Raw genomic sequence first — 23,030 nt, 5'->3', positions numbered from 1 at the left:
CCCACAATCCGTTCCTCTTTTCGGTCAGGTGGTGACCGAAAGACTGACGCTTTGGGCATAATCAAAAAGGAATAAGCAAAAGTCCTGTTTCTGGTTTGATTGCGCGCATATGTTCAATGCAAATGGAATTTCCCAAGGCAATTCTCGTCGTCAGTCGCGCAAAAGAGAAGAGCCGTCGTTAATTATGGGTTACAGATTCCTCGGTTGTATACAAAGGAAAAAGCTGGATCCACCATGCTCACTGATATAACTTCCGCACTCATAACCCCGGCTGACATCTGCTCTGAGCTGACGGGAGAAATAAACTTCATTCTTTTCTGTACGTCTTTGTACTGGTCCTTAAGCCGACGAAAAATTACAATTTTGTCAACCAGAGCTTATATTTGACACACTTTAAAACAGGGATGTGAAAATATTGTCATAAACTTTGTGAACTAGTCAAAGTCTAGTAATAACCGTGACCTGGAATACAATACACTTTATCTCAAATTTTTGTTGATAAAATCGTTAGTTTTTCACAACATCGAACATCCGATTATCTTGAACGGAATCGCAAAGTCCTCAATAAACTTGCGCGTATGCAAATTCAGAGTAGTTGTTCATGCGAAGTGTTTACTTTTGTTGGTTGAATCAGACACCGGAACAAAAGGCCCGTACCCAGCTGACTAAATGTGAGAAGGAATGAACTCTGAAAAGCTTGTTAATGGCTCTTTGATACAATACATGTCATTCTACACGCGTGCTCAGAGTAACACAAGACAAACTATGTCAATATACCAAATCCCACTGACAAAACATGATGTTGGTCGTGATGGGATGTTGTTGGTCGTTGAAGCTATTTCGGTTGACAAACAATGTCCGTGGATTCAAGAAGTGTTTTTAAGGGTGATGTGCTCCAAAATAGGAAATCACTTCACACTGAAGATTTACACCATCACTGGATGTCTACAACTAAACTGCGTATGACACTGGTAGACCTAAAATATAACAGAGACAATACGGCAGAAATTAACCTTGGACACGTGAAATACTTAAGGAAGATACAGTATTTAATCCTTAGGAGGCTTTAGCCGTCGTTAGAATTTTGTAATGGCTTGGATACGTGTATGCCAGGTTCATAGACCGAGGCAGATCATCATTGTTGCTTTGCTGACATCCATATTTTGGTTTGCGTTGAATACAGTGATACTTGTTTCATATCAAGTAAATATCGCTTCAAATGAGTTGAAAGTTGCTCACAGTCTTAGACGGGGAAATAAAAATGCTTCGCTTAGATTTGAGCGACAATCAGAGGATACAAACAAAGCAAAGAAATTATCGCCACGTGGAATTTCTGAAGGAGAGGAATTTGATATCATAAACAACCAGATATTTCAACACAAGTCTAGTCGGGACACGCAAGTTATTGTACAAGAAAAGGATTCGCTGATAAAAGGACAGTTCAACAAAAACACAAGACTTGAAACAAGAAAGAAAAAACCCAAACTACTGAAGAAAAAACTTATTTCGGTGGTAAGGTCCGTTGAGCCGAATGATCCCAAGAAAGAGAGAGCAGACACGAATATTGGCTGGATAATAATTCCGCATGACCCGAACGGTCCTGGTGAAGACGGCAAACCCGTGGTTGTATCAGCTAAGGAAAAACCCAATGAGAAAGATGGCTACAATAAATATGCTTTTAATGAATATGCGAGTGCGAAGATTTCCCTCGAGCGATCTATACCAGACACACGGAGTTCTGGGTAAGTAGTGAAAACAGTTGAGCTATTTTAAGCAATTTGTTCCATTAATTAAGACTATTAAATATCACTGCTGTACATATATATTGCACGCTCGGTGATATTTTGGCACTTATTTATCGTTTTCACAAAGCCTGAAATAATCTTCGAGTCTATATCTTTCCAAAGGAGACGACTTATTCCTTGTGATCGCTGCTGGAAAATAGAAAATTTCAACCAAGATCAAAACAGCGCTAGCAGAAATAGCCATCCTTGATGTTGTTACATCACTTGAACCCCCTTATGCTGCCCTTATTTGCCCAGCCATGTCGTCTATCCGCGCATATTCTTCGCCTGCTCACAAACCGAATGAAAAGGCAACATGTTTAACACGAACCAACTGTATTTTTAGTCAGTAATTGATTCATGCTATTTTGGAATGGTAGCGGTAAGAAAAAAAACCCGCTTCCTTGAAGACTATTTATAGTAACAGAGGCTAAGCAGAATGTTTTATGTTACAAGAGCTTATCATAGCTACATCATGAAAACATTGTTGCATTACGTCTGAACAGGTGTGAGAGTAAGTCGTACCCAGTCTCCGAGTTGCCTACGACCAGTGTTGTGATTTGTTTTCATAATGAAGCTTGGTCGACCCTGTTACGTACAGTTCACAGCGTGTTATACCGCTCGCCGCCAGCCCTTCTGTACGAGATTATACTTATTGACGACTTCAGTACATTTGGTAAGCGGTGCACATTGTATGTTTGATACACGACGGTCACACTCAGGTTACACTGCACCACCATGAAAAGCAGAGCTGAACGATGATTTAAAACTACGTGTTATGGAGATACCTTCACCCAACCTAGCTAGATATATTGGTGCAAAAAACCCTGCAAATTCACCCGAGATGAATTATTTTAAATTGTTTGTGTCTATATATCTGGTGTAGTCTAGTCCCTGAACTCTCCCTTCCTCGCGCGCTATTTTGGGGTTGAACCCTGGCGCGACAAGAGGTTGTCGAGGATAACTTGCAAGCGTATGCGTAGAACGCCGCCATCCCCTATTTCCCCACCCCCTCCCCCCTTCTTCTCCGCCACCCAACGCCTCCGCCGGAAAAAACAAATCAGGGGAAAACTTATATGTGAAGAGTGCGCTCGACTAATGGGCATCTATTACTGACAGCCAGGAACACCAGAACGACCTTCGAAACAGCTTAACCTATCTTGGTCTGGTTCAGAACTAACGACCAAAACATTTTGGCACCGGTTGCTTAAACTTTAACTGCAGTTTACTTTCTTAAATGGTCCATGACCCCCTCGTTCACCACACTTTTCTTTCCATTGATCATTTTCTGTATCGATTTTCTACATTATTTTAAAAAAAATTCTGTATTTGAGAAGTAATAAATATTTTGCCTTTTCTGCCATTGTGCGATCGAATTTTTCTTCAAATTTATGTGGGCAAGACTAATATCTATTCTTTTTCAAGGCCTATTCTACCTCAAGGAACGAAGCCACGACATCAGCTGCAAAAGTTTCTCTAACAGTTTACCGTTTACCTGATCTAAACATCTCTAATGTAGCCGGCTTCTTTTGTTGCTGATAGTTCTAAGCTAAGATAGTCTTATAATAACGAAAATGGTCTTCACTGCGCCATATGAACACGGTGACTCCCCATTTTTTTGGACTTTTTGGCAGACGTTGATCTTTGCCTTTCTGCACGGCAAGTTTTTAAAAAATCTGTGCGTGAAAACATTTTGGGCGCGAACCTCCTTAATTAACAAGTTTGCTTGGTCGCGTAGTTGAACATGTTGAATTCATCTTTTGAAGGAGCAATTTAAATCCTAGCGCGCACGTCAACACCATACTCTGATTGGTTCGTTCTTAGCATGCAAGTTATCCTGGGCTGCCTCCTGGCGCGGGTTGTTCACCGTAAATCACTATCCAGTGGATAGCATGGTTTGTTTTGTTAGCACATATCCACTAGAGAGCGACATCCGGTGGATGGCATTGCAGCTGGGGCCTGGACTCTACTCTCGCGCGCAAGGAAGGGAAAGTTCAGGGACTGGACTACAATCGCGCTGCTTAACTTGGCTTCCCGGCTAGGAAGATGTACTGGTTGATGTATCGGACCCGTAGTTAATTGCATAATTTTAAAACTATTTTCTTATTATTTTGTGAATTTCGCTTTCCATAAATATTTGTTGCCTTTGCCTCCCCAGATCATCTGAAAAAGCCGCTCGATGATTACGTATCTAAGTTAACCAAGGTTCGCATTCTTAGGACATCGAAAAGAGAGGGGCTCATTAGAGCTCGTCTATTAGGGGCCAATGCAGCTAGAGCTCAAGTGATAACATTCCTTGACGCTCATTGTGAAGCTAACGTGAACTGGTTAGAGCCCCTCCTTGACAGGATCCGGCAGGACCGTACCATCGTGTCTGTTCCAGTTATTGACATTATCAGTTCATCGGACTTCTCTTATTCAAGAACACCAGCTGAAGTAATAGGCGGTTTCAGCTGGGACATGCAGTTTAACTGGCATTCATTACCTCAAAGTATTCGAAATCAACGTAAAGATTCAAGTCAACCAATCAGGTTAGTGTGTAGTTCAGCCGAACGCGACATAAGTTATGGGGAGCGGAGTGATTTAGTAAGGAGGGAGGGGGGAGGGGGCGTTTAGGCTAACAGACTGCCCTCAATGTTTGGCCTGAACACGCTAAAATGTTTTGTAACGTATTTCACGATCACTGCTCATTCCACAACTGCGCGGAGTTTTCAAAAGCTGGCGGAGAGAACACAGTACTTCTGAATATAACAGCATCAGGTACACGGTAGATGAAATTATACAAAGACAGCTTGAAACAGAAGCTGGCGTAGAGCCGAGCCTTAATATACGCGGCTATTATTTATCCCCACAGGACCCCCACAATGGCAGGTGGCCTGTTTTCTATTGATCGTCAATACTTCTTCGACTCCGGTTCTTATGATGAAGGTATGGATGTTTGGGGAGGAGAAAACCTGGAGATGTCTTTTCGGGTGAGATATATGTAGTCATAGATCTAGAGTTCCATACACAGTTTAGTTTCTTTCAAACCTGTTTGGAATTTACAACAGGAAAGATGATCATTGATGTTTGATCGTCATTCCCTTCCAGTTTTGACCAGATTGTAAAGCTCATATGAGACCTTCGCGTGCCCACAGTTTTCCTCGAGCTACGCTCGCGGAAAACTGTTCGTTTCTCAGAACAGATAATGTCCACGGACAAATATCCAAGCGTATTTCCGCGCCAAATGGAGGTTATTGTTTACATCTTTATACAACGTCCGTACCTTAAGCGTTGAAAGACGCATTTACGAAGAACAAGATTTTTAAAGACCTATAAATTGACATATAGAATATTAAAAATGTAAAAGAAACAGTTAACAATAAAGATTAGCGAAAAAACCGAGCAACGACGTTTCGGTGTCATCCTGGCACCATTTTCAAGTTAAAAAATATTTGTGCGAAAAGTAAACTAATTTATACCAATGGTAGAGGTGCGAAATTGAATAAATTAAGATTAAGATAGCTGTTCAATGTTCATGTTCATTCCAATGAGGTGTCAAACACTGGTAATGAGTTCAGTGTCTGTTCAAAGCCTAAACAAATACTTTTGCGCGAATGGAGTCTGACTGTGTGTTAAGGCTCGGTTTCTTCTTGTGAATCCACAACATTTCGTGGATCAAGCAATCGAACTTTCCCTGACATTTCTTTAGGATCTTAAAGTTGTTAGTCAGGTCACCAACTGTATCAACTCGGTGTTCATTTTGAAGGTGTTTTCCGATGGCGGTAAATCGGTGTTCCTCAATGCGCTTGTAAAGATGACGGCTAGTATAACCGACGTATTCTGCATCACACAGATCACATATATAGTTATAAACAACGCACTGTTGATTGATCAAAGGTGGTTTTGGCTCTTGTACTTTGAGATCATCTCCAATTTTACGGCTTCTGAACACCGGCTGTAGTTTGTGATCAAGTTTATTACTCAAGTCCGAGAGATGTTTCTTTACTATGTCCGCTGATTTCTGTTCTTTAAAAGGCAGGACAATGCGATAGATATTCTCTGTTGGAGGCGTCGATCTTTTGTCTGGTGACATCACTGAATTAACGAAACGGGTGATGGTGGAGTTCACAAGAGAATCTGAGTACTTGAGGTTAGAAAAGATCAGTTTAAGGCGTTCGCATTCTGTTGAGAATAGTTCCCATGTTGAGGACAAGCGGTAAGCACGGTTTAACATGGTTTTAACTAAAGATCTTTTATAGCGGTTGTCGACATGACTTTGGTGGTGTAAGAGGAGACCAGTGTTTGTGGGTTTACGGTAAACACTTGTTACCAGCTTGCAGCCCTTCTTGCATATTTCAATGCCGACAAATGGTAGCTTACCGTTAGATGCGATCTCCATGGTGAAGGATATGGATGGATGACAGTTGTTCAAAGTCTTCAGAAAGGCTTCTGCGGTTGGTATGTCTTTCATTGTGGCTAGTGTATCGTCCACGTAGCGTCTGTAGAAGTTTGGCAACTTGTTCTCGTTTTGTAGCTTTTCCTCGATAGAACAAAGAAAAGTATTGGCCATTAGGGGACCCAAGGGAGAGCCCATCGCTACTCCATCAATTTGTTGGTAGAGTTGACCGTTAAATTGAAATAGCTGGTCCTTTGTTGCTACTGACAACAGTTCAATTAGATCAGCTTTGCTGATGTTTAGATGGTGTGTTTTGTTGAACCAGTTGTCAACAAAAGCTCTATCAGCAAGGATCTCGATGGTTTCTTGTAGTGGGACGTTCGTAAATAGCGAAGAGACATCATAAGATACTAGGATGTCAGATTCGTTGAGGCTCAGATTGCGAATCTCATCAGCGAAGGAAAATGTGTCAGATATTGTGTAGCTGTTGATCGACAGGGGCTTCAGTTTATCGTCGAGCCATCTCGCGAGGGCGAAGTTGTAAGTACTTGTGGCGGATAGAATGGGCCTCATCGCCAGTTTTTCTTTATGAGTCTTTGGCAGACCATAAAGATGGGCGAGTCGTGATCCTTTCGGGCAAACTGAGTCGGCAATCTGTTTTGGGAGAATTTTGCGCACGACAGATTCAAGGTGTTTCTCTTTCTGCAGTAAAGGGTGGTAGTGTTTGGGCGGTCGATGTCTCTTCGCTATTTACGAACGTCCCACTACAAGAAACCATCGAGATCCTTGCTGATAGAGCTTTTGTTGACAACTGGTTCAACAAAACACACCATCTAAACATCAGCAAAGCTGATCTAATTGAACTGTTGTCAGTAGCAACAAAGGACCAGCTATTTCAATTTAACGGTCAACTCTACCAACAAATTGATGGAGTAGCGATGGGCTCTCCCTTGGGTCCCCTAATGGCCAATACTTTTCTTTGTTCTATCGAGGAAAAGCTACAAAACGAGAACAAGTTGCCAAACTTCTACAGACGCTACGTGGACGATACACTAGCCACAATGAAAGACATACCAACCGCAGAAGCCTTTCTGAAGACTTTGAACAACTGTCATCCATCCATATCCTTCACCATGGAGATCGCATCTAACGGTAAGCTACCATTTGTCGGCATTGAAATATGCAAGAAGGGCTGCAAGCTGGTAACAAGTGTTTACCGTAAACCCACAAACACTGGTCTCCTCTTACACCACCAAAGTCATGTCGACAACCGCTATAAAAGATCTTTAGTTAAAACCATGTTAAACCGTGCTTACCGCTTGTCCTCAACATGGGAACTATTCTCAACAGAATGCGAACGCCTTAAACTGATCTTTTCTAACCTCAAGTACTCAGATTCTCTTGTGAACTCCACCATCACCCGTTTCGTTAATTCAGTGATGTCACCAGACAAAAGATCGACGCCTCCAACAGAGAATATCTATCGCATTGTCCTGCCTTTTAAAGAACAGAAATCAGCGGACATAGTAAAGAAACATCTCTCGGACTTGAGTAATAAACTTGATCACAAACTACAGCCGGTGTTCAGAAGCCGTAAAATTGGAGATGATCTCAAAGTACAAGAGCCAAAACCACCTTTGATCAATCAACAGTGCGTTGTTTATAACTATATATGTGATCTGTGTGATGCAGAATACGTCGGTTATACTAGCCGTCATCTTTACAAGCGCATTGAGGAACACCGATTTACCGCCATCGGAAAACACCTTCAAAATGAACACCGAGTTGATACAGTTGGTGACCTGACTAACAACTTTAAGATCCTAAAGAAATGTCAGGGAAAGTTCGATTGCTTGATCCACGAAATGTTGTGGATTCACAAGAAGAAACCGAGCCTTAACACACAGTCAGACTCCATTCGCGCAAAAGTATTTGTTTAGGCTTTGAACAGACACTGAACTCATTACCAGTGTTTGACACCTCATTGGAATGAACATGAACATTGAACAGCTATCTTAATCTTAATTTATTCAATTTCGCACCTCTACCATTGGTATAAATTAGTTTACTTTTCGCACAAATATTTTTTAACTTGAAAATGGTGCCAGGATGACACCGAAACGTCGTTGCTCGGTTTTTTCGCTAATCTTTATTGTTAACTGTATTTCCAAATTTAATCTTGTAAAAGAAACAGTGTGATAAAATCGTTAAGTGTAAAAATTTGAGTGCTATTCCCCTCGCATCTCCCATTGTTCCTTAACTATGACCATTGAGTCGTGTGAGATTTCCTTTATTCAGCGCAAAACTGACGAAACATTTCCATTGCTTTTGAAAATTGGGGAGAAAAGGTGCACTCAGATGAAAAGCGTAAGGCTTAGATCCAAGCTAAGGTTTCCAAAGTAAAACAACAACTCTTCTCTTGCTCCGAATACATTTTGTTGGCCAAAACTACATTCCCAGCGGCCTTAAAAAGAAGAAGAAAGATTTCACTTTCAGATTTGTAAATCACTTTCAATCTGACTGGTGGACCTGCTCAAACTTGTTTTATGCTGCCCAAGAAATTTTATGTCCACTTTTCGCGTCAGTCCAGTTGTCTGTGGCCCTTTGACTTGTGGTTTCCACTACTGAAGCATCTTATAGCGATTAATTTCTTTAAGCGTATTGGAGTGTAATGAAATTTGTTTCATGTATTTCAGATCTGGCAATGTGGCGGAAAATTAGAAATAATTCCATGTTCTCGTGTTGGTCACGTATTTCGCTCGCGTTTCCCATACAAGTTTCCAGGTGGCTATCATGAAGTAACTGTGAACCTTGCACGTGTTGTTCACGTGTGGATGGATGAATATAAAAAGTTTGTGTTTATTAAGAGACCGGACTTACAGGGGGTAGAACATGGAGATCTAACAAAGCGATTAGAGCTCCGAAAGCGACTCAAATGTAAGAGCTTCAAATGGTACATGGAGAACATTTACCCTGAGCAAAAGACTCCATCTGAGGACTACGAGGCATACGGAGAGGTAAGCTGGGGACCTTAAGGGTCATCAGTAGAATTCTAATGTATAGATTTAGCCAAGCCTAAAAGCGCAGCTCCTGATTGCAATTGACCATAAAGGAAATAGAGGATTTGTTTTCTCTGTTTCAGAAACTCAAAAATTGATCAATTGTGAGCATCTAATTGTTTAGCGTGTCTTTTCGCTATTTTTCAGTTAATTTTAACAAACTATATCCAATAAGCAAAACCAAGTGGGTAAAACTTACGTTCGCAATATATAAGGGACTTTCCAAGAGACGAATGTGCAAGGAATATGTCGGGAGAAAAGTCAACAACGCCCCAGGGGTTAATTTGCGCTGAATTTTTCCTGAGCCCGCGATATGGTCACGTGATATTGGTCAGCTGATACCTTGTTTTGACAGCTGTCAATTAACCATGACATGGATGTCCAATATCAAAGATGTACCTATGGTTGTGGTGCCATTCTCTTATTTTTCAAGGTATTAGGCTTGGCGTACGGGCGTACGGACATACGTCCGTACTAGTCACGTAACAGCCAAATTTTTTTAGATAGGTGGTTTACCAAATTTTCTAAGGTATGGGGCTCCGCTCGCCAACCTTCGGCGCGCAGAAGTTCCGCTACTATTACAATTTTGCAAATCCTACAATCTGATTGGCTGAGTGATCGTACGCTATCAGCCATTAATGTGCAGTGACTGGAGGTCGTCTTCAAAATGGCGACTTTTTTGCGTTTTTCCAAAGTTTTGGAGGAAATTCTTGATGTAAATGGCAAATTAAATTCCTGAGCAGACTAAAAGAAGGACATTTACGGTTTCCTGACTTCAAAAAACTTAAAATTATCGAAAAAAAGTGATAAGCGCACACAAAACTGCAATTTCAAATGACAATTCAGTCCAAGTGATCTTTCTCACGCCCATAGTTTTATTAATAATACGCCGCGAAATAGTCGGAAACCGTTATTTGAAGTAAATCTACTAAAACAATTAGATTATCCGCTCTCAATTTCTATGAGTCGATAGTTGTTTCGACCTTCCGCCTCATCGACTATCACCTCATTGAAATCTCGAGCTCATAATGTAATTGTTAAATAGTAAAGAAGTTGTAGCAAAAAATGAATGAAATTTCGTTGAGTTTATAACCTTTGATTTGAGCGTTGAGGTTCACGTGTTTATTGAGAGTGATGTTTGCTTGTTGAAGTTCTAGTTTCAAGGTTTGTTTGTGTTTGTTACATGTCATACAGAACTTCCGGTCCTGTGTGATATCTAAATATCTTGTTAAATCTGTCACCACAAGAAGTCGCGTGTCATACTATCATTCAGTTAACACAATGGTTAATTGATAGCAAAAAATGTAAGAAAGAATATTTCTCTTTTCGAACTTTTCAAACACTCTCAGTAGTTTTTAAATAACCTTAGTGTTTTCTGGCTGCGTACTATATATTCCCGATGCACGCGCGAACGCATATTCCAAACCATGACCGTGAGACAGACAGATCAGATGATCTTGGAACACCCCACAGGGAGGAGCTCTCGGGGGAGCTTTTCAGTTTTGTGGTATCACTTCCTCTGCACGTTTTGAGCATAAAAAAGCTTTTTCGGTGATAATAATCGTTGTTGCAAACCTTCTTTCGTGAATGTATTTCTTTAATTCTGTGCAGGTTCGTAATCCTCAGACGGGAATGTGTCTTGATACTATGGCCAGGTCTGTAGGGTTTGAACTTGGAGTTTCACCCTGTCATAGCATGGGAGGAAATCAGGTATTATTTTATATAAGATCGTCGACTGCTGAAGTATAAAATAAGCCAGGGAAGACCAAGCCTGCCACGTGCCTGCTATTTGGTGTCCAAGACGATCGGCCCATCATTAGAATTACAATAGGAATTGATCTTCACAGGGGTTGTTTACCATTTACTTGGAGAAACCGGTTCTCCAAAAGTTTGTGCAAACGGTAAGCAAATCATGTTAAAATCCCTGATGCTAAGCTACATTCGGATTGGTCGTTTACCATTTACTCAACAACCCGGCCTAATTAACCTAAAGAGCCTAGAACAAATTCGCCCTAATCCAGCATCATTCCAAGATGGCGATGTCACATTTTCAATTCGAATATTTCGGTAGGAAAATTTTGGGCAATTTTGGACAACCGGGTTTCTTTTATTTCGGAAATCTTGTGGTCGGTCGAGCCATTTACATTCTGAACGAAATTTCCGGAATTTTTGGATTTTCGGCCGGATTTTCTATTTCTTGTCATTATAGCGCACTGTTGTTCAGCGACTTTTATGTATGACTGGATTTATGTAAACGATGATAGTAGTAGGTTCATTCCTTTGCACCAAGTAGGACCAAGGGAGCTTCAGACTCTGATTTTATTACTCGAAAAATAAAGCTGTGAGAAAATCTCTCCAAGTAATGGAAAAAAGTAGAAGAATGAAGTATATCAACGGAAGTAAGAAACTGAAGTAAAAAAAAACTGACATTCCTTTGAATTCTTATGTGGCTCACTTTGGAGAGAGTTGTAGCGAACAGTGTGAAATATTCATTAACACCGTTTGCATAAATCCCGACATACGTCTTTGATATCTATCAACTTAGTAACCTTAACTTCATGCCATTTCCCGTGGAAAACAATCACCATATCAGTCCAGTTATCAATACTGTTGTTCACGGGGTTGCGTCATTAGCAGTATAAAGCATCTTGTTGAACGTTTCTTGTAGTATTTTGTCCTGACAAAAGATGACGAGTTGAAAGCTGGACAGGAAGATTTAGTGTGTGTGGAAGGAGCTGCTGACAATGTGATGCTTGTTTCTTGTGATGATACCAGCAAACAATGGAAAATATCACAGGTAAAGCCAATTGCCACAAATTTATCGCACTGATACTCTCATGTGTTTTTCCTTCTTCATTCTCTCGGATCTGCATGCTTGTACAAAATATCATCCGAGTAACCTTTGATGATACGACCAGTCGTTCCCGCGTTGACAAATTACAAATGGAACTAATAGACTGTAAGTAGTGATGGATGATGCACTGTTGTGGGAATGAAGCACTGGTAAATGTATTACAGCGAATATTCCTTAAAGAAGCGGAATACTTAATTCAAGTTTAGCACTGTGCACCAATTCCAAATTAGGAACTTTACTGTGATTTTCTATCTTAGGGAGGTCTTCGTAACACGCAACAAGGGAGATGTTTAGAACTTCAGGATGACGGAAATGCAGTGGTGATGAGCGACTGCAGTAAGTCGGAGAGTCAGAAGTGGATATTTTCCAAGCTTTCTTAGGCCGATTTTAAGGCCACTCAAACATTATTTTTTTGTAATGAAGGATGTAGTGGCGATTGGACGAGGTTGCTACTGTTTTTGCAGCAATATATTTATTTATATTGATTTTCCAAGAAAGTGAAATAGGATTATAGAAAACAAATTGGGCGGGAAATATCGGATATCGAACGGAATCATGACAAACATGCGTTTCTCTTTCTACTTTATTCTTAGATTAGATAATTCACTTGACGAAACCTTGCAATGGCAAACGAAAAAAACAGTTTTTAAACAAGATAGTTTGCGCCGAGATATCGGTATAATTTCTTAAAGAAATTGCTCAACATTCGGTTTCAAGGAGAAACTAGAACGTCAGTCGAGAAATTATATGAAGGTGTTTAATAAATTCATCAACCCGCAAAATATATGATTCAAGAGGATGGATACCTGGGTACCTGAATTAAATTCGTTCCATTTGAAATAAAGGTTAACATGAATTTTTTTCACACAGTTTCACGACGTGATGTGTCTTGTTCTTTTGTGTGTTAGCGCTCAAGAACAACAAAAAGTCTATACAGTGGTGATAACGTCTACTATACAGTGATTTATTTTAGTCCAGCAGTCCTTAAAGCCATGGTAGTCTCATGGCGTACCTGAATTAGTGCATGAAATAAAGTCACAGAGTGGCAGGAAAGCCGCTCGGCTTCTTTTTCGCCTCTCTTAATTCTACTGCAGGAGTTTCTTCGTTACCATAATATGGCAGAAAGGGAACATACTTAGCAAAATTGTAAAAGCTCAACTTTTTCAAACCAAATGGAAGATCATAAACATGAGCTCTGTGGCCAACTTCCGTCATCTCGCTGTTCCACACAACCATGCCTCGTTCCTCACGTGACCCGGGAATCGTATTATCCAGTACAAAGCCCGCGATTCCACCGACCAGCATATTGGTTCGCAATAACACTGTGATGATCTGGTCAATCTCGGGCTCACCTGTGGAAGAGTTGAAGAATGAAAGACAAAATTCAAATCAGTTGCATTTGTGAAGTTCACTGATCAATATTTTGCTCTCTGGGATACTGCGCATGACGGTCAGTGACAATAACGCTGGTCACCATCTTGGAGGCTCGAAATAAAAAGCAAACACGTTTGAGGTCTTTTGAATATGATGAAATGTACACGGATTTACATAGCTCCATTCAACGTTTAACAACAGTACGTTTGGAAATCTTATCCAAGACATCACAACTATTGGAAACCCTGCATGTAAAGTTATTGACATAGCAAACTACGATAATCTCTGAAGTAAACCTGTTTGTATGACGTTCTTGTTCTGCTCTTGAGACAGCCAATACGGGAGCGCCATGCCAAACACCAGTGAGAAACCAAGGATAAAGAGATTTCTTGAAGAATTCAGGTCAACAAACTGAAGATTGGAAATACCAACAGCAGTAATCATGCCAAACATCACCATGAATACGCCGCCAACTATAGGGTCTGGGATAGTGGTGAAAAGGGCGCCAAACTTGCCCAGTATGCCAAGAAACATCATTATTACAGCGCCATACTGTACGACACGACGACTTCCAACCTGTGTGTGAAGACTGTGTTAATAAATGGTATAAACGCGCAACTTGGTAAATCAATTCAAAACTCGACTTTAAGTAAAACAATGATTTCATTGCGGTTATTCCGCGACTGGCGCACTGGTAGATGGAATGTATGTTACACTGAGTAAATTTTTGTGACATACCTTTGTGATTCCAATTGCTCCTATGTTCTCACTGTAAGAAGTAGTCCCATTTCCACTGCCCCAGGCCCCAGCAAGAAGGCAGCCTATACCTTCCATTCCAATGCCTCTGTTTATGGCATGTTTTGGAGGCGGCGGAGCTCCCGACAGTCGCGCACATGCGTAGTAGTCACCAATTGACTCTATCATAGATGCCAATACTCCCGCCAGCATTCCAAACACGCCAGCGGCACTCACTGTGGGCCTGCCCCACTGACCTAAAGTGGAAACAAGTTTAAGTAGTATACAGAATAATAGCTAACGAGCTCTTCTTTCCTGTAGACTATTTTGACACTTGATGCAGGTGCTCCGTGTATTACTACGTACAAAAAAAAAACATGGACGGAAGAGAAACTCCAGGATGTCAAACCCAGTACGGATTCACTGTCGACAGTTCCTAAACACCTGGTAAACATCCCTACAGACATTACGCTATATGTGACAAGGTAGCAGAGAAATTCCACGATGACATAAACTACGCCATACAGTTACTAGAAAATTTTTAAATGAAAAAAGAACGGACAAATCTTTCCAGAGTAATCAGACTCGCTGGTGTGCGGATCGATTCAGTGCTTTGACAATCTTAGGCTGACGATCGAAACTGAACAGCTTATAACTAATCCAGAGATATTTTCTACGGTCCTTCCCTTGTCTTAAAATCTTTCCTACCTGGATATGGAAATCTGAACCACTCAGCCTCAGCCAGCACAAATATTCTTGCATCTGTTCTGGCGCGGTACTGTGTGCTGTTCTTATTGTCAGTAAATCCGCCGGCTGCAGTCACAGTAGCACAAATAATCCAGGCGAAAACCACTCCGAGCAGGATCTAATAAACAGAGACGTTTCATTCAAATATAAAAATTCTATTTTTTAAAAAAAATTCGGTAAGAACAAACAATCTAAAACAAAGGTTTTCCTAGGCGTAAGATTTCTATTCCTAGTAACTGGTTGGAATTGTTCTGTTCTCCATTCCTTAGTATCAAGCGAGCGTACTCTGAGACCTTCTTGTGATCACAAATCATGCATGTTGGGTTGTAATAGCCGGCTCCAGGCTCTCGGTTAGTGGGGACGATCGAAAATCTCCTCTCCCGGACGCCGCTCGTCGGCCGCCCACTTTTTCGATCGTCCCTACTGACCGAGAGCCTGTTGTAAGGTCGTTTGAACACATCCCAGTCCCCATGCACTCAACTAACCGGAAATAATCTAAACAAGGGAAATCTGGTCAAGTGCATCCCTCTCTGTCTTGAATAAGCAGGCAAAGGTACTTTGACTTGCTTCAGGTACTGAGAGAAGATTGTAATAACTACCATGGTCCTGAAGGAAATAAGCAAATACAAACAGTAAGTAAAGTAAACACCAATCAACTGACAAGCGGTCACACTAAACTTAAATGATCGTTATGTCAGAAGAAATAAAGGATCGCTAAAATAATAGTCCCATAGATACTTAGAAAAGGTTCGAGAGATTTGTAGGCTGATGTAGGTCAACTTATTTTGTAAGCAGTTATCTCCAAAACTGGTCCGTTCAATCACTATGATGAAAATAATTTTGTGTAGTGAGCCTACCTTAAAATATATTCACTCAGGTTTTCTCTTTTAGCGCACAACGTTTATGCATACTACCAAAAGTCTGTTTTAGACTTCTTATAAAGTCACATCTCCTTTCAAAGATCTACTGAGAGAAACACCATTTCTCGCTACAAGAAGTGGGGTAAAACGTACATAAATACATGGCATGTTTGCTGAAGGACTGGCTGGTGTTATTGTATAGCTAGCCTTATATTAATCCGTCCGTACTTACATCGCGGAAATTCCCCAGTGGATACCTGCAAACACGATAATTTGTTTTGTCATAAAGCTTCTAAAGCGAGCTAACTAACCCTTCATTAAACGACAAAGACCAACAGCTGTGGATGACATTCTGGTATTGAATGTAAGTATGTGTTTAACATGCAAAAATAATGGACCTTCGATCTCATTGTTTAAAGAACATGACTATAGAACTGAAATTTCATTTTGTATTTGTTGTTGTCAGCTACGTGTCTGTCTTATCAATTTGTAATTGGAAGAAAGAAGACGCATATAAGACCCATGTGACGGTAATTATCCCTTATTTCATTTCTTACTTGACGTCCTGGCAATCTTGATAAGTTTTATTTTGTTACTCCATGCTTAAAAGTTTTAAAATAAAGTGACAGTTTGTGAAGAGTCCAGGGTTTGTACCTGAGAAATATGCAGCTGCTTGAAACAATGAGAGTCCAACCAGCGTCACAGTGGGAGCAATGGTCAGCGGTCCAATGAAACGAAGCAGGAACCCGACCAAACCAGAGAAGCCAATCACAATTTGAAACAGAGCGGCCACCATGATAGCTCCTTGGATCTGCAAACACAAATAAAAAATTCATTTATCTGCACTGGAATAACGCTGTCTGATTATGGACAATGTATACTTACCTCCCTCATCCGCGGTTTCCATATGTCGGTGTAATCAATGGGAGATGCAGTGGTGTTGTTGACGAATGATGCGATGGTAGTAAAATTGTTTAGGCCTTTAAAGTTGGACAGAAAAAAAAACATTTACTAATGAAAATATCATTATACTACTTTCTCTCTATCCTTCTTGGCCTCAAAAAACAGGCACATTTATGGCCAATTTTGTATAGCACCGTTTTATCTTATTTTATTTTCGCATATTAATCTAACCCAAGAGATTATCACCTAAATGACAAATGATTATATGCAGAATGTTATTTGATCGCTTCGGTGAACTTTTAAATTTGATATATTTTGGAAATAGTTTAAACTTTACCAACGTCACTTATTGCTGTTGTTATAATCAAACATTAATCGGATTTTATGCCGGACGAGCAAACTAAATTCATATTTATCTTGAGCCTGGGGACTGAGGAATTGAAAATAGTTTGGTTGTAACAAACTCTCTTTTATTTTTATCTCTACTACCAGTGTTTGTTTTTTTACAGCCAGGAGTCTATTATTCAGATTATTTCTTGTTGCTATAAAACAGAGGACGCAATAACTTGTCCCGAGAGTAACTAGTTGCTTTTATCTGTCGTTAATGAAGGCTTTCTTGGGACCAGTCACTAAAGGTTATATGTTATTCACCTGTGGGTGAAGCAGAGGGGCATGTCCACCGAGGGAGACTGAGAATAGCTATAGTAGGGGTAAGAAAGGAGAACGTGCCGCCTTGAACGATGGGAAGCCTGAAAAAAGGAAAATACTGCAGAGTTACAGAGCTGAACTTGTTTGCGATACGGCTACTTAACGATTGTTTTCCGTAAGAAAAGAAAATTGCGAGATGTGTATGAGGACTTGAACTTCAAATAATTTCCAATCGTACAGTTCGCAATTAACATTTTTTCAAGCTTTAAAGCTAGTGTCATAAACATCCCAGTTTTCCCTTCCCTAACTCGCTGCACTTGTATGACCTCGTATTAATGAGTGCAGCGTTAATTACTCGCCTTTTTGTTGTAAGGTTCTGTCCTAAAGATCAGTTTGTACCGTTTTTGTTTACTAATACTCCCCTACCATGGCTCGTTCCGCAAACACACATGATCTGGCGGAGTTCAATGGTGTCATATCGCAAAAACTGATAGAAAGTAAACGAACTATGCTGTATTTTACCTGTTTCCAAAAATGGTTTGCAATAAAGTACAAACTCCAGACACAAAAAATATGGTGCCAATAATCTCACTAGTAGCCAGTGGATTCTGATCGTAACACATGGGCTTGGCTAAAACGAAAGGGATGGCCAGTGTTGAGCCGAACATCGTCAAGTAATGCTAGAAGGCAAGGAGACAAATTAAGTTGCAAAGACGAATTGATTATACCATGAGAACAGGAGAGGATAAAGATTATGGTACCTGGAATCCCAGCACAACGTTGAGGTACCATGGCGGGGTATCATCTATACAGTAAGCCAGGCTTGAGCCTTCCTTCCTCTTCATCTGAGATTCTTCCTGTTGGACGTGCAAAACACATGACATGGTTTTCACCGTTTGAATATTCTGAAACTAAAATATCCCTTTACATTCTGGACATCTGCTTCCAAAAGTGTTTTATAAATTAATTTATTTGACGTGACAAGTCGGTACAGCTCTTTAATCCAGTTTGTTGCAACAAGCCTCTATCAAGAGCTTTTACGTCCATCAGAGTAAGCAGCAAACGCGGCCGGAATAAATGCAAGCAGGTCAAAATGATAATTAACCCTCTTCTATTTTGATAAAAACATAAATGTTGCTAGCTACGATCTGCAAATATCTTGTAAAATTGAATTAGTAAGGACTTTGTGATTGTTGGGCCCGAGACACTCAAACTTCATGAGTCATATGATCACGTGGTATAATGATTGATTTATGTAATCCCTTTCGAAACATAGAATGGCCAAGATGACGAATGCAACTACCAGGCGGGCGTATCTTACAAAGGTAATTGACCATCTTACAGTTGTCTGCTCAGTTTAAGTTTGAGTTTAAGTTTAAGTTTAAGTTTAATAATACTTGGTCATGCTACCACAAGTAAATAAATCAGCTCAGTGACCTGGCCTTTGAATGGCAGCGAGGCTGGAGGTGACCTTGCTTTGTTACAGACCTCTCTGCATTTGTCATGTAAATGCATCTCGTTAGCACCCAACAAAAGTAGTGAGGTCTGTATCAAAACAAGGTCACCTCCAGCCTCACTGCCATTCAACATTGCTCTTCCAAATATCGTCAAATCTCATGAACTCCACATATCCAGCTTAGTTTGCAACTTTTGGATCTTTTTGTCGAAGTTAAGCTCGTTATTATCCTTAATATTATATGAAAAATATGTCCCGAGACTTTGATTCCTCTAGGCACGTTGCTCTGACGTATCTTATTTGAGAGCCCTAAAACTCGCCGGGATCCCAAGACTGTTGCGGACTTCGGATAATAGTAATAGGTGTATTAATGCAAAACATTATTTCAGAAGAAAGGGAGGGTTAAACTTTCTACGAAGATGCAACTACGACTCGGATTACTTTGACGACCTCCTGCTCTCCTACAAGAAGATACTTGACTTCTTCAGTGAATTAAAAACTCTTTACTCCTACGATCAAAAGCAGGAGTTAGTATTGTTTAATAACTAAGATACATTGGTGGACGGGAAACCCATCTTCCTAAGTGAATGGTTTAAAAAGGATATTCTATTTATTAATGACCTATTGAATGAAAGTGGCAATTTTTTAACATTCCACGAGTTCCGTGATAAATATTCCTGTGAATCCAATTTTTTACAGTATTATCAAGTTGTTAGCGCTACGCTTATAATCTCTAGCCAAATGCTCCGACATCATCAACAAATCATTCTTTACCCAAAATGTTAATATCTTTTCCCTGAACGAATCGATCCAAATTAATCTGCACAAGGCTAAGTCAACGGACTTCTATAATTTGCTTATCGTTAAGACTCACACCAAGAACAGACGGGCCCTAAACGTTGGAGCAAAAAACTCTCATTAAAGAAGGACGTGTGGACTAAGATCTTTAAATCGCTAAAAAAAAACATTTGCATGGAAACTAAACTAAAAGAATTTCAATTTAAATTAATCCATAGAACGATAGTAACTAAGAAAGAGCTCAGTACTGCTCAGATTTGGTATTAAAGCGGACGATGAATGTCTATACTGCGGAGATAGAGTCAATTGAGCACTCTTTTATCGAATGTACGTTTACCAAATTGTTCACCCAAAAGGTTTTGAATTGGTTCAACCAAGTGAATTTCACCTACCCTGTTCGGTGTCACTGCAAGCTCCCACGACACCACAATAATACGGAAATTCAACTAAACGACTTTATTTATGCGCCATTATATTTATTCAAGCAAGTTAAATAGCCTGGACATCTCCATGCAAGAGTTAATCAGTAAGCTACTCATTGAATACAATCTTGAAAATTTGTCTTAATGAAATGTTTTATTGAGGAATACTCCTCTCCCCTCAAAATCAATATATAGCATATTCCTCCCTCACAAAAAAAACGACAATAATAACAAAAATAAAAATAATACGACCTACGTATACGATTCATTTCTAAAACGATAACCTTATATTAGCTGTAAATAATCTTTTTTTAGGCAGTAAGGACATCTTTTCGATCATATTGGAGGACATGTTGAGAGTTTTATTGTAACTGCAATATTGTACTATAAGTAATGTAAGTATTTGTTATAACGTATTGTAGGTACATGTATTGTAACTGTATGTCCAACAAGTAATGTAACGTAGAGAATTGCATTGTTAGTAGTGTATACGTAAGTAGCCCGTAATGCAAACAACTGTATTCTAAAAGAATGTGTATTCAGTAATGTTTTGCCAGCGTAAGTAACCTGCATTGTAAGTAATGTATGAAGTAATTGTGTTTTGTGAATCGAAATTATTATTGAAAAAAAAAAATGATGGCTCATTAGGATTTAGGTAGGACTAGCGCGCGCTATGTTATAATTAGTGATTACCTAGCCTTTGTTGTTGTTTGTAGAAAGGCACTGATCCTTCATTTCTCTACTTTTGGCGTTATTTTCACAATTTCCAATGCACTGACAGGATGATTCCCATTCGCTCCAATTTACTCCAATCTAAATCGACTATACGTCTGAACAACGAACGGCAAACGTCTAACCTCAAATCGCAGTTAGACGTTTGCGGTAAAGGTGGATCTAAAGGTCTCTATTGTATATTGGCAGGAGCCATATTGGTCTATGGCAGCCAACCGCGCCCATGACGGATGCTACTGCCAATCAACTTGGATATAGAGCGTCAACAGTCAGTTTGACAATGAGACACTAGCGAAAATATTGCCAACATTCTAATAGAAGTGTCTTACGTAGAGCTTCAGAAGCTTCTTTTAGATAATTGCGAATTCTGATTTTGATAGCTACTTTAATTGTTTGATGTTTGAAGCTGTACAATACAATGCAATGCAATACTCTTTATTAGTTATTCCCAAGTGCGTTTTTCAGAACTAATTTACATTTTTAAGCTGTTTCCGCCCGAGTTGATGACCGTGTGAACAAAGGGTTGATTGAAAACATCTTATACGCTTCAGGCGTCACTTTTCATTTCGAGGGTACCATGCACAAAAAGAATAAAGTAGCCTAAGTTCTGGAAATATAGATCACTTCATTCATTTAGTATCTTAATTAGGATATTGTTAAAGTAAGAGTGTAATGGTAATATAAAACATGAGGCAGTAAAAATATGCAATAGAACGGCATAAGATAAGATTCTTGTTGGTAGCCGAAACTCGCATATAAATGCGATTGTGGATAAGATTGTGGTGCCAGGTAAAAATGTAATATATCACTAAGATCGCTCTAAAACCGAAGTCTAAGCGATCGGCATACTTTAGTTAACATCTCTAGTTGATGAGAAACAAATTAAAATAATGCAGTTGCGACCGTTCATTGGTAATGTCGTATCAGTACAGCAGAGAATACTGATCAAACATGTACATTCTAGATTTTCAACATTTGTCATTAGCTGTCTTCTAATTTCTAAGGTGATAAGCACTCTGATTAACTTGCTCTCTCTCTCTCTACTGCTAGTTTTCGCCAGTTTAACTGCCTGAAACAGGGCACTGCATGTTTGTTGTCACGGAGCACACAAATATTGAGTTTAAACAGTAAATTCAGTACAACAATAATTAGAGCGAAGTAAGGATTTCGGGTAACTGACTAACACGGCTGACATTTGCTGATGTAATTCAAGAATAACAAAAGCAACAAATGAAGAATCAGAGACAAAACAAATTCAGCGTACAACATAATCAGTCAACGAATCAAAGAACTTTCTTACTTCATCTCGGATTTCCATTGTATCTCAGTCTTCAGCAGGTTTCTTTCCTTCTTAAGACTAGCCGCTTGAATGTCAGGCAAATCGTATCGTTATTTTTAATATAATACTCTTTTGTTCACTGTCCAGTTCTTAGCTCATTACATCAACATAAGGCCACAGCATAGTCTGTGGGCATCTCAGCCGTATATCCGCTCGGCGAAGACCGCATGCAAGGTTGTCAGCTGGCCCGGTAGTTTGCCCCGGGGAGTCAGCCAAGTCAATTTATTATATATATATTTCGCTTTATTATGGAATTTTTTAACCGATACTTGTTGTAGTAATAAAATAATTTAAGTTTCTGCCGTTTCATTGAACTAAAAAAAAAGGTTTCCCCCTCCACTGCACTCTATTAATACAACTGTGTTCTAAAGATAGCTCTTTAATGAGTAGTAGTGTATTTAATTTGTTCACAGTCCGGTAGCCTTGGCGATACGTCCCCGCGCAAAAAAAAAAAACCTCCTTCACACCAAAATAAACAAAATACCTTTACAATAATAGCTTTCTATCGCCGCAAGCAAAACAGTTTGGAGAAAAAGTTTCGTTACTACATTGTGAGAGCTGTCCTAACTTTCAACTGTTATTTTTAAGAAAGATATTGTAGCTGTACTCCTTGAGTGTGGGCATCTCAAATTTGAAGTACACTTTCATGGTCTGTACAACCAATAACTTTACCATAAATTTTACCACAGAAAGGTTAAATTTATATTAAAAGTTTCACACGATTCAATACCACGTACATAGCTCCTGAAAGCTGCTATTATCTTCTTGGTATTTTGATTTTCATACGTTTTGGAAAACTGTATTAAAAGAACAAGATGAAAAAATCAGCCGTTTGTCAAAATGATAATTAAATACTAAAGCTGTTCCGTTAAATTTTACATTACACCAGAGGTCGTGCATAGGTCGTGCGGATGATATTACCAACCATCACCAGATGACCA

At 39.7% G+C, this 23,030-nt stretch overlaps 2 protein-coding genes across 4 annotated transcripts; one reads left to right on the top strand and one right to left on the bottom strand.

Annotated features, from left to right (window-relative positions):
- Nucleotides 1-47: 47 nt before the first annotated feature.
- LOC110052811 (polypeptide N-acetylgalactosaminyltransferase 13-like) lies at nucleotides 48-12,944 on the top strand. The gene is made up of 8 exons (XM_020759032.2): nucleotides 48-1,742; nucleotides 2,291-2,460; nucleotides 3,943-4,315; nucleotides 4,639-4,756; nucleotides 8,859-9,179; nucleotides 10,833-10,931; nucleotides 11,890-12,018; nucleotides 12,333-12,944. The coding sequence occupies exons 1-8, from the start codon at nucleotides 1,090-1,092 to the stop codon at nucleotides 12,453-12,455; spliced, it is 1,986 nt and encodes a 661-aa protein (XP_020614691.2). The 5' UTR covers nucleotides 48-1,089; the 3' UTR covers nucleotides 12,456-12,944.
- Nucleotides 12,945-13,018: 74 nt separating this feature from the next.
- On the bottom strand, nucleotides 13,019-22,419 carry LOC110053404 (solute carrier family 23 member 2-like). 3 transcript variants are annotated; one of them, XM_020759736.2, is made up of 12 exons: nucleotides 22,051-22,419; nucleotides 18,104-18,199; nucleotides 17,865-18,022; nucleotides 17,346-17,443; nucleotides 16,677-16,771; nucleotides 16,446-16,602; nucleotides 16,024-16,048; nucleotides 15,417-15,537; nucleotides 14,893-15,049; nucleotides 14,188-14,441; nucleotides 13,746-14,025; nucleotides 13,019-13,427 (listed from the first exon to the last, which is right to left on the bottom strand). In XM_020759736.2, exons 1-12 carry the CDS (start codon nucleotides 22,066-22,068, stop codon nucleotides 13,111-13,113), a joined length of 1,776 nt encoding a protein of 591 aa, XP_020615395.2. In that variant the 5' UTR covers nucleotides 22,069-22,419; the 3' UTR covers nucleotides 13,019-13,110. The 3 variants fall into 3 exon arrangements, with proteins under 3 accessions (XP_020615395.2, XP_020615467.2, XP_020615318.2); XM_020759808.2 differs by lacking the exon at nucleotides 22,051-22,419 and adding an exon at nucleotides 20,712-21,038; XM_020759659.2 differs by lacking the exon at nucleotides 22,051-22,419 and having other exon boundaries at nucleotides 18,104-18,241.
- Between the last annotated feature and the right edge of the window lie 611 nt (nucleotides 22,420-23,030).

This window comes from Orbicella faveolata, unplaced genomic scaffold (genome assembly GCF_042242905.1).
Source record: "Orbicella faveolata isolate gen_17 unplaced genomic scaffold, um_ofav_v1 contig_13, whole genome shotgun sequence".
NCBI lineage: Eukaryota > Metazoa > Cnidaria > Anthozoa > Scleractinia > Merulinidae > Orbicella > Orbicella faveolata.
Note: the sequence above shows the minus strand (reverse complement) of the source record. Positions and strands in the feature narration are given on the sequence as shown.

Bases quoted from the DNA above. Each gene is read 5' to 3' on its own strand.
- LOC110052811 (XM_020759032.2), top strand. From the start codon at position 1,090: ATGGCTTGGATACGTGTATGCCAGGTTCATAGACCGAGGCAGATCATC. The intron at 10,932-11,889 runs GTATTATTTTAT...CGTTTCTTGTAG, and splicing joins ATAGCATGGGAGGAAATCAG to TATTTTGTCCTGACAAAAGA. The intron at 12,019-12,332 runs GTAAAGCCAATT...TTTCTATCTTAG, and splicing joins AACAATGGAAAATATCACAG to GGAGGTCTTCGTAACACGCA.
- LOC110053404 (XM_020759659.2), bottom strand. From the start codon at position 18,226: ATGTCATGTGTTTTGCACGTCCAACAGGAAGAATCTCAGATGAAGAGG. The intron at 18,023-18,103 runs GTACCATAATCT...CTTGCCTTCTAG, and splicing joins ACGTTGTGCTGGGATTCCAG to CATTACTTGACGATGTTCGG. The intron at 16,603-16,676 runs GTAAGTATACAT...TTGTGTTTGCAG, and splicing joins GGAAACCGCGGATGAGGGAG to ATCCAAGGAGCTATCATGGT.